This window comes from Rhinoraja longicauda, chromosome 21 (genome assembly GCF_053455715.1).
Source record: "Rhinoraja longicauda isolate Sanriku21f chromosome 21, sRhiLon1.1, whole genome shotgun sequence".
Taxonomy (NCBI): Eukaryota; Metazoa; Chordata; class Chondrichthyes; order Rajiformes; family Arhynchobatidae; genus Rhinoraja; species Rhinoraja longicauda.
The window spans coordinates 6966456-6978152 of record NC_135973.1 but is presented as its reverse complement, the minus strand read 5'-3'; the positions used below and the strand labels follow the sequence as shown (position 1 = coordinate 6978152).

Genomic DNA, 11697 nt, shown 5'->3' with positions numbered 1-11697 from the left:
ATGCAATGTTGTGTTTGTTTTTAAACTTAAAACTAGGCTTCCTATCGCCCCAGTCAACTATAATTACTTTCAATATTAAGTCACGGTTAATTTTCCTTACTGGACAACTCCAAAGGAACCCTTTAGATTGTGTGTGCAGTACTGTTTGATAACATCCCAGATCTTGATGGTACTATCACATCCACCTGAAAAAAACCACATTAAGTCATAAATGTCATTACATTCCACACAAGTCATAGTCATATTCATAGTCAATAGACAATAGTTGCAGGAGTGGGCCATTCGGCCCTTCGAGCCTGGATTAGAGTTGTGAGGGTTGGTTGAAGAACCTAACAGCTTTAGGAAAGCAGCTGCTCGTGAACCTGAATGCGTAGGTCTTCCGGCTTCGGTACCTCCTGCATGATTGTAGCCAGCAAGAAGAGAACATCGGCTGAAGGTAGGGAGCTTTAATTATAGAAGCCGCCTTCTTGAGGCAGCACCTTTTATATATGCTTAAGATGCCTCTTCCACACAGACAGACAAGGACAGCAGTTCAGACGAACAACATTGCCCGCCTGTCGCTCTCCTAAGCACTTCATCCTGACTTAAAAATAAGCCCGAAGAATGGTCCCAATCCGAAAAACATCACCTATCCATGTTTTACGGAGATGTTGTCTGACCCACTGAATTTATTATTTTTTATTTTGGAAATATAATCACTTATCGTTCACAGCTTCTGGAGCCAAATCCTGGAACCAGAAACATCACCTATCCATGAATCACCTATCCACGATATACAGAGATGCTGAGCTACTCCAGCACTTTTGGAAACCTATCATTTACCTTTCATAGTTTCTGGATCTAAGTCCTGGATATCCCAACCCAACTAACACTCGAAAGACTGCAGCAGTTCAATATTGTGACTCACCATCACCTTCTCAAAGTAACTTCAGTTAATCGCCTACATTAAAAATTGAATAAAAGCAGGTACAAATATAGAATAAGCAGATATACCCGTGGCCAATAAAGTTGAGGTAGAGTCAAAAGCCATGCTAGCCACTGGACTGGTGTGAATAGCTTTCCATGTACGAATACACATATTCTCTTTCCAGTCCCATTGTTTCAAGAGCAAGGCACGACTTCCTGTCACCAGCATCTGCCAAGTAAAATGTAAGCGTCAATAAACATATGAAGCATCACCTTTGACAAACTTGACGGATGTAACAAGAGCAAATGTACCAGAAGTTGGTTTGCACACTCCAGTTCAATTTGGCGATATGGCACAGAAATAGGCCCTTCGGTTCACTGAGTACAGGTCAACCATCGATCACCAGTTCACACTAGTCTGAGGTTATCTCACTTTCTCATTCACTCCATATACATTAGGGGCAATTTACAGAGGCCAATTAACCTACACATTCGCACGTTTTTGGGTTGTGGGAGGAAATTGGAGCACCAGGAGGAAACCCACACGGTCACAAGGAAAACATGCAAACTCTATAGAGGCAGCACCCGAGGACAAGATCGAAACCACGTCTCTGGCGCTGCAAGGCAGCAGCTCTACCCGCTGCCTCACTGTGCCGCCCAATAGGTTAGACATATTCAGAAACATTCTTACATCACTTGGTTGGGCAACTAGCTGTGAAGATATGGTCATCTCTAACTTTAATGGCATTGTGACCAGGGTGCAAATAATTTAACAAGACTTGGATTCCATTTTAAAAAATAGTAGCAACACTAGTGTGCAACCAGCAAGACAAGCTTTTATTGTCCGTCCTAAATAGCCCTTGGAAATAAATGGATTGTTAGGCAATCTCAGTTGAGAATTAATAAAGAATTGCAAGTCTTGAGTTAGAAATATAGGCCAGACTGTTAAGGAAGATTTAAAAAAGACACAAAGTGCTAGAGTATCACAGCCGGACAGGCAGCATCTCTGGAGAACATGGATGGGTGATGTTGTGGGTCGGGACCCTTCTTCAGACTGACCTGCTGTTACTCCACCATTTTGTGTCTTTTTTCTTTAGAAACCAGCATTTGCAGTTCCGTGTTTCTATATGTTAAGAAAGGAAGTGCTCTATTGTCTATTGTAGTCGGGCTTTCCTGAAGGCAGTAGTTACATTGCAGCATCTTTATATTTCAGATTTTTTTAATATAAAATTGCCCAGCTGCTGCAGTGGAGATCATATTCATCTCCATATTATCATCAAGACCTCCTGGTATCTGTTCCAGTACCATGCTACAATATCCAAACCAGCCTAACACACACTAATTTAACAAATTAGTCATAACTACCAATGCCAGATTGAACTTCATAGTCACACATTGTTTTGCTAAATTATAGTTGGAGAGTGTAAAAATTTTAAGTTCGAATAAGTACCTCATCATCAGGGCTTAGACTGAAGCTGGTAATGTCTTCTTGATCCTCCTGCAAGTAAAATGTAAACATTTATAATCAATGCAAAGTAATGCACATTGGAAACCAGGTTACCCAATGTGTGGATGTGCGACAGAAAAAAGGATTGCAAAGAAACTAAGTTATTTCGCCACCAAAATTTATAAAGAGTATCTTATGAGCTGTCAAGTGTCCCTTTGATTAAAGTGTTGGCTAGTTTGGGGTAATAATCCACATCTGTTACATTTTTGGAGAGAGAAATAGAATTAATATTTCATATGGATGACTTTTCATCAGAACTGGAAATAGTTCTCATTCCTCATGTACTCACAGAAATCGTGGGGGTGGATACAAGACATGGGCCAAGTCATGCATGATTCAGTCCATGGACTGAGTTATCAATTATTGGGAGCTTTGAAATGGATATTAATCATAACACAAATATATGTAATATGTTATATAAATATTACATTCTCCTTCTACATTGAAGGCAGTCTGTAACATCAGGTATTGAATGGGTTCAATGTGAAACGGGCTCATCTGCATTCTGCTACCAACACAATTAGATGCATAATGCCAAGCTCAGACTTGGGCTTAGGTTTCAAAGTACACGTTTTAAAAGTGAGACTTTTTTTCTCACGTTACTCCAAAAATCATTCGGTTGATTGTTTTGGCCATCCTCCAAACGTGATTATCAATTTTAGAATAGCTGGTAGCTGCAGAATGGAGATTAGCCTGTTTCACATTGAACCCTTTCAATGTCTGACGTTAGAGATTGCCCTCCATGTGGAAACATTTACATTTATACAAGTGTTAATAACATATTACATATATTTATATTATGAGTAATATTCATTTGAAAACCGTTAATAATAGATAATTAATTCCGAGGGTTGAATCATGAATGATTTGGCCCACATCTTGTATTTACCTCCACAATTTCTGTGGGCGCACTAGCCTTTTACTGCCGTGTGGGATTAACTGCACTGGAAGCCTCCACTATCCGGCCTTTTATAAGGCAGAGTGATCAGGACTTGAAGTTCCATTTCCAGCATCACACACTAAACCCGTGACAGCTCCCAAAGACATTTCACTGTATTTTGAGTGTTTCGGTCAAGTTGTCTGGTTTGGTCGTCCGTTGTTGGGCAAATAATCATTGGGCTTCATTACTGCCACAGGACATTACTTCTTCTTATCGTGTCCACACATGCTAGATATTGTGTTTCAGCCAAAACGGAACACAACTCCTAGCAATATCATTGTTCTCCGCGAGGTCCTCAGCTTTGCATTCGTGCTCCAAGAGAGGACATCTCCATAGTTTGTGGTTCAGTGCCACATATGCAGATGACGTCTTCAGCATCTATATAACCCCACTTCTTGAGAGTCGCTTTACATCGGCCGGTACCAGCTCTCAGTCTGTTGAGGCATTTCCATTCAGCCCAGCTTGATTCCGCCCCAGGAGGAAGTTCTTCTTTGGCACTTATGGACATGGTTGTCGTTGATGGGAGATTGGCTAGTCTCTCTTCCCATAATGCAACACTGTTGTTCAGTTATTCTGTCGGAGGTGTTTCAGAACATAGCTCATCTCTTCAATGCTGAAAGTTTTGATCTTCAGTGTTTTCCTCAAACAGGCAAACGATTTGCTGGCTCACTGAAGAAGACTTCACTGAAGTCTGTCTGCAGGGACTCATGGCCTAGCAGGCATCCAGGGAGAGGAATAGATTGGAACATTATTGCCTGTCAGCTACCTTGTTCCTTGATGGGGCAGAGGTAATGTTCCTATTGTGTAGATTATGTCGTATTTTGCACTAAAAATGATTATCTATGGGAATTGTGAACAGAAATACACTCGTACTGAAATAGGAGCATGACAGCGTCCCACGTGTAACTCCATACCTGTTCAATGCTCTTTAAGACCTTCCCTGTTCCAACATCCAAGATATTGATCTTTGTTCCACATGTGCAGAACAAATATGTTCCATCATTATTCATCTATATTGAAAGAGAAAAAGAGCTTTTTAAATAACACGCCTAGCTTTTATGGAAAATTAAAGTTGCTTCCATCTTTGAACGAAGAATGGAAGATCAAATACAAGTAATCAAAGTACGTTGCAAAGTGGCCTTTCTGATTAAACTTTACTGCATCTATTGAAGTACTGGTGCTGAAGTTGAAGCAGAATGCTGAAGCACTCAGTAAATCAAGCAACATCAATGGGGAGAGAAACAGAGTTGACTTCGGGGTCAAGGATACTTTAACGGAGATGGTTCTCTTCTGGCTGATGCTGTTAGAGCACTTGCAGAATTTTGGTTTGGATATATAGCATCTGCAATTTTTTTACTCTAACTTTCGATGCAGGGCCACTGACATGAAACAGAATTAATGTCCGTCTCTCTCCACTGAAACTACCTGATGCTCGCCACCATTTTATTTTACTTCAGAACATTGACACCTTTAGTATTTCGCTTCTGGTGGAAGGTGCTCTCATGGTGCATTTAAAAAAACCAGAATACAATAGATGCATTAAGTTAGACAAAGTTGAAATATGAAGAAATTAAAAATAGAAAAAGAGTATTAAAAAATAGCAAAATACTTAATAACTTAACCACAAAGATTAAAATAAAACACAATTGCACTAATTTTTAATAAATTAAAAGTTACCTGTACTTTTCCCCCTTTGTAAAATGGTTCAATTCTGCTGGAAGCAGCATAGCTGGAAGAGATGCAAACAAGCAATACAGTAATCAAGAACAGGATAGACTTATGAAAAATTAAATTTGACTGAAAGCAAAACTAAACATTTGTCTGCCTTTGAAACGTGTTCATTTAGTAATGCATCGGAGTTACAACAGCAGTAGCAGCCCTGTCACAGTCTTGGAGGGCTTTATGACGGCTAATTCTATCATTATTTGTTAAATAAATCAATATTATTTTACCCGACAATGAAGAATCCACAACTCTGATGGATGGACACAAGAGGATATAATCACTTCATTCTTGCCTCTCAAGGTTCACTCATAAGTTCTAGAAGCAGAATTAGGCTATTCGGCCCATCAAGTCTACTCCGCCATTCAATCATGGCTGATATATCTTTCCCTCTCTATCTCATTCTCCTGCCTTCGCCTCATAACCCCTAACTCATTGCTCACTGGGTTGCATCCTTCGTTTTGCTCCAGGTAATTCCAGTCATGTTCTATCTGCGTTGTGCAGTTCCACTTCACAATCACTGTGGCAGAAATCGGCAATTCAATCTTTAACAACTTTTTCAGTTGTTGTAATGATCAAATTAATCCTGCATAGTATTTTGGATAGAACCCCGGTAAAACTTAGAGTATATTAAACCCTTGTTTTAATGGACTTCTTTATAACAAATTTCATTGGTAGTGGACGGACGGATCTACCGAAGGCTGCCCACAGCTCCCCCGGCTTGCACTTCCTCTCTGGCTGCATTCAATAAGTTGAAGATAGCCAAGAGGTCTGGAAAAGCCCAGACAATTCTGAAATCAGTGAAACCCAAGAAGGCAGCAGCGAAAAAGTAATTAAAAGCGCACCTTGTAAAGACCATCAGAGCAGCCCACATCTCTCAGGAAAGAGCTGATCCCAACTCAAGCGATCCAGGACTGGGCTCAGTGGCAGGGGGAGATAATTTCCATTACTGGGGATCCCTTGTAATTCTCTGACATTTGCTGCACCCGCCCCGTCCCCAGTGTTAGATATAAAATACTGTACAGAGAATGGCTGTCGGACCAAGCCTCACTCGGACTGGGGATGAGTTCGGCTTCAGAATTTTCTTCACTGACGAGAATACTTATACAATAATAATACATTGATCGGTTATAGCAGACAATAAGCAATATCAGATACCACTCCTCTCCCCACCCCCACCCTGCAGTTCGGTATAACTAGGGTTTGCTGTATTATAATTTGGGGTTTTCAGTTCAAATTATTTGCACTGCTGGTGAGGAATAGAGTTCTAGCCTGCTCAACTTCTCCATATAGCTGAGGCCCTCAGGTCCTGGCAACGTCCTCGTAAACCTTCTCTGCACCCTTTCCAGCTTAATGACATCCTTCCTACAACAGTGTCATAGAGTCATAGAGTCTTACAGCGTAGAATCAGACCCTTCGGCCAAACTTGTCCACACCGCCCAATATGTCCGATCTACACTAGTCCCACCTGCCTGCGTTTGGCTCATATCCCTTGAAGAGGGAGAGAGTTAAATTTAGCTCATAGGCCTGATTGAGAATGATCAGCCATGATCACATTGAATGGTGGTGCTGGCTCAAAGGGCCGAATGGCCTACTCCTGCACCTATTGTCTATTGCCTTTTCCTATCCATGAACCTGTCCAAATGTATTTTCATTGTAGTTATAGTATCTGCCTCAACTGTGTGAAAACATTGTCCCTCAGGTTCCTATTAAATGTTTCCCCTGTACCCTTAAACCCACGTCCCCTAGTTCTTGATTCCCCTACTCTAAGTACAAGACTCTGTACATTTACCCTGTCCCTGCCTATTCCTTCACAATCTGTAAACCTCCACAAGTTCACACATTATTTTAGGGCAGATTACATGGGTTGTAGTGATCTTTGGTTTAGTTAGTGGTCAGGAGAGTATGGTTACAATTGATGGACATTCTGGCCTTCCATCACAGTGAGGAGGTGACTGGAGGAGACTCACTGTGATGGATGTTTCTTTTGTTTGGTGTTAGTTTATGATTGTATGTGTTATTGCATTTTTATTGATTATTCTTATTGGTCTTATTGTTGAACTGCGGGTAATGTTTCATTTCACTACACATTTATGTGTATGTGACAAATAAACGACTATTGACTATTGACATAAAGTGCTGGAGTAGAAGAAACATAGAAACATAGGTGCAGGGGTAAGCCATTTGGCCCTTCGAGCCAACACTGTCATTCAATGTGATCATGGCTGATCATCCAGAATTAGTATCCCGTTCCTGCTTTCTCCCCATCCATGTCCCTTGATTCCGTTAGCCCTATGAGCTAAATTAAAATTTAACTCTCTCCCTTGACCTATATCTCGGGGATGAGAGTCTGTGGGCGACACTCACTTGGTCTTGAAGCGCGCTCCGCCGGCAGCCATGGTGCAGGCGGGTCTGTGTCTGGGTCTAGTCCACTCCGCTTCGCCCTCACTCCGCCGCCATGGTCATGGAGCCGCTCCGTCTCCCCGCACGTTGCCAGCCGCGGCCCACTTCCGGCGCGCACTGACGCCGTCACTCGCTCTCCCGTCCACCGGCGGCCCCGTCTCCATGGCAACCCCGCGGCCTGCTTCCAGCGCGCTCTGACGCCGTCACTCGCTCTCCCGTCCACCGGCGGCCTCGTCTCCATGGCAACCCCGCGGCCGCTGCTTCGGCGGTTCGAGTCCGGCTGAAGCTGCAGATGGGGACATGCACACACAATGCTGGGAGTAATTCACAGCGGGACTGGCGGCATCTCTGGAGAGAAGGGAATGGGTGACTTTTCGAGTCGAGACCCTTCTTCAGACTGGTTAGGGATAAAGGGAAACGAGAGATATAGAAGAGAGAGAGAGAGAGAGAGAGAGAGAGAGATTCATTCCTGATTAGTACGAGATAGATTCTTGATTAGTACGGGTGTCGGGTTGTGCGGAGAAGGCAGGAGAATGGGGTTCGGACGGAGAGATAGAGCATAAGATCATTAGTGATAGGAGCAGAATTAGGGTATTCGGCCCATCAAGTATACTCTGCCATTCAATCATGGCTGATCTATCTTTCTCTGCTAACCCCATTCTTCTGCCTTCTCTGACACCCGTACAAATCAAGAATCTATCTATCTCTGCCTTAAATATATCCATTTTAGGCCTCCTCAGCCTTCTGTGGCAAAGAATTCCACAGATTCACCACCATAGATCAGCCATGATTGAATGGCAGAGTAGACTTGATGGGCCGAATGGCCTGATTCTACTCCTATCACTTATGACCTTATGTAATAACATTGGCCAGGTGCGGTTTTTATTTAAATATTTGCCAATGTTATTACATCCCTATCGTTTCACTGTCAGAACTGCAGATGGTGGTTAACACACAATAGGACACAAAGTTCTGGAATAACCCAACTGTTATCAGGCAACTGAAACATCCTACCAACAACTCCAGAGTGGTCCTGACCTACCATCTGCCTCACTGAAGACCCTCAGAATATCTTTAATCAGACTTTACTGGACTCTGTCTTGTACTAAATGTTATTCCATTTATTAGTGTAGGAAGGAACTGCAGATGCTGGTTTAAATCGATGACAGATGAGGCATCGTCTTGTAGAGGTGTATAAGATTATGATTGGAGTTGTCGTGGTAAATGCACTGCAACTGTTAATCTGAGTAGGCAGTACCCACAGTCAAGAACCAGGGGACATACTGTAAGTTTAAGGTGAAAGGGAAAATGGTGAATATAGACCAGAGGGGCAACTTTTTCCACATAGAGGGTGGTAGGTATATGGAATGAGCTGTCAGAGGAGGTGGTTGAGGCAGATACAATAACAACATTTAAAAGCCATTTGGACAGGTACATGGATAGGAAAGTTTTGGAGGGATATGGGTCAAACATAGGCAGGTGGGACTAGTGTAGATGGGGCATCTTGGTCAGCATGGGTAAATCGGGCCAAGGTTTTCCTGCTGTATGACTCTCTGCCATCAAATTGTGGAAGTGTGTTTAAACTGTAAAGTTCCAGCACTTTCCCGATAATTTCTCTGATTTTCTGGTTTAAATTTAAGGTAGACATAAAATGCTGGAGTAACTCAGCGGGGGGACTGGCCGCATCTCTGGAGAAAAGGAATGGGTGATGTTTCGGGTCGGGACCCTTCTTCAGACTTCATGCAAGGGTAATGTGACCATTCTTGCTATTATTCTTTGGACAAGCATGGATAAAGTACTAGAACACCATATTGTGTTGTCAGCTGTGTAAGTGAATGCTCCATGCAACCAGCACTCAATACACCATACAATGGTTACATAACTATTAATATGAATAACCAGAAGCTCTTAATGGAACTTGCATGAATGGGATTCCAGAATAACAAGCAAATGTTGCAATAGGCTGTTCATGAGCTGGGCAGAACTTCCCAAGACTGCATTTAGACAATAGACAATAGACAATAGGTGCAGGAGTAGGCCATTCGGCCCTTCGAGCCAGCACCACCATTCAACGTGATCATGGCTGATCATTTCCAATGCGTACCCCGTTCCTGCCTTCTCCCCATACCCCCTGACTCCGCTATCCTTAAGAGCTCTATCTAGCTCTCTCTTGAAAACACAGGGAATTGGCCTCCACCACCTTCTGAGGTAGAGAATTCCACAGATTTACAACTCTCTGACTGAAAAAGTTTTTCCTCATCTCCGTTCTAAATGGCCTACCCCTTATTCTTAAACTGTGGCCCCTGGTTCTGGACTCCCCCAACATTGGGAACATGTTTCCTGCCTCTAACATGTCCAACCCCTTAATAATCTTATATGTTTCAATAAGATCCCCTCTCATCCTTCTAAATTCCAGTGTATACAAGCCTAGTTGTTCCAGTCTTTCAACATACGACAGTCCCGCCATTCCGGGAATTAACCTAGTAAACCTACGCTGTACGCCCTCAATAGCAAGAATATCCTTCCTCAAATTTGGAGACCAAAACTGCACACAGCAGTCCAGGTGCGGTCTCACTAGGGCCCTGTACAACTGCAGAAGGACCTCTTTGCGCCAATACTCAACTCCTCTTGTTATGAAGGCTAACATTCCATTGGTTTTCTTCACTGCCTGCTGTGCCTGCATGCTTCCTTTCAGTGACTGATGCACTAGGACACCCAGATCTCGATGTACGTTCCCTTTTCCTAACTTGACACCATTTAGATAATAATCTGCCTTCCTATTCTTACTACCAAAGTGGATAACCTCTCACTTATCCACATTAAACTGCATCTGCCATGCATCCGCCGACTCACACATCCTGTCCAGGTCACCCTGCAACCTCATAGCATCTTCCTCACAGTTCACACTGCCACACTTACCTCCTTGGTGGAAGAGGAGGAGTTGAGCCATGATATATCGGCAGAAAACTTGGAGATCCTCCATATATAAATTTTGCAAAGATGTTAGTAACAATAGCTATGAAGTCGTGATCAGGAGTTGTAGGCACAGACTTGGATACAGTGCTGCAGAAAATGTCAGAAATGTAGTCAGAGTCAGTGAGAGCACCTTGAAACCGATGGGCCATTACATCACTCATTTTACCAACAACTAGGGTTGCCAACTTCCTCACTCCCACATACGGGACACGGTGACGTCACCGCCCCGCGCTCCACGTGACCTCACCCGCCCAGGCGGCCGCCATTGGTGGAGCGGGAGCACGTGGCCGTTGGCTAGTTGAGGGTCACGTGGGGCACGGGGCGGTGACATCACCCTTTGTCCCTATTTGGGAGTGATGAAGTTGGTAACCCTACTAATACGGGACAAGGGCAGTCCCGTACGGGACAAGCTAATTTAGCCCAAAATAAGGGATGTCCCGGCTAATACGAGACAGTTGATAACCCTACTAACATATAACATATATAACATATAACAACTACAGCATGGAAACAGGCCTGTCCGGCCCTACCAGTCCACGCCGACCATTCTCCCTGACCTAGTCTCATCTACCTGCACTCAGACCATAACCCTCCAATCCCCTCCTATCCATATACCTATCCAATTTACTCTTAAATAATAAAATCGAGCCCTACTAACAACCCTCATCAATAGGATTCTTCTCTAACATTTATTGGACCACCTCACCTGTCCCATTTCTGGATATATGACAATAAAACACTCTTGACCTCGTATACTTAAGCACTAATGCACGCTTCACCAACAAAACAATTCAAATGTTTGACCATTCAACCAGGACAGCCATATAATTGATTTTGTAACACAGAATTCTTAGTTAGTATCCAGTGTGGGGACATGAAGATGGAGATTGCCATAAACTACTTCGATGTCAGAGCTAGCATGATTAGGGGTGAATTGTCTATGTTTTAATTATGTGCCACAGAACAAAAACAAATTTTAAGCACAACACCATTATAAAAATATATGTGCTGTGGCTTTCACTGCAGTAAGTTTCCAGCACAATCAGTCATAGTTCAGTGCATTCACCACAGCCCTGTGCAATTCAGCTCTTTAGAACACAATTACATCCATCATTATCATTTCTCTCCACTCCATGGGTTTCTATATTGTACATTTATTTTTACTGGGCAGAACCCATCTTTAGCTCAGTAGACCGTGTTCAAGTGTGCAGAGAAAGAGGGTTCCTGCTTTTATTAGTGGGGA

The 11697-nt window shown here is 43.0% G+C and overlaps 1 protein-coding gene across 1 annotated transcript in view; it reads right to left on the bottom strand.

Annotated features, from left to right (window-relative positions):
• Positions 1-7612, bottom strand: part of tbl3 (transducin beta like 3) — a 48197-nt gene extending 40585 nt beyond the window's left edge. Inside the window, exons 1-6 of the mRNA XM_078417677.1 lie at positions 7443-7612; positions 5031-5082; positions 4268-4363; positions 2357-2404; positions 994-1135; positions 101-185 (exon numbers count right to left, since the gene is read on the bottom strand). Coding sequence (XP_078273803.1) covers positions 101-185; positions 994-1135; positions 2357-2404; positions 4268-4363; positions 5031-5082; positions 7443-7474 — 455 coding nt within the window. The 5' untranslated portion in view covers positions 7475-7612. The remainder of the gene's footprint in view (positions 1-100; positions 186-993; positions 1136-2356; positions 2405-4267; positions 4364-5030; positions 5083-7442) is intronic.
• Between the last annotated feature and the right edge of the window lie 4085 nt (positions 7613-11697).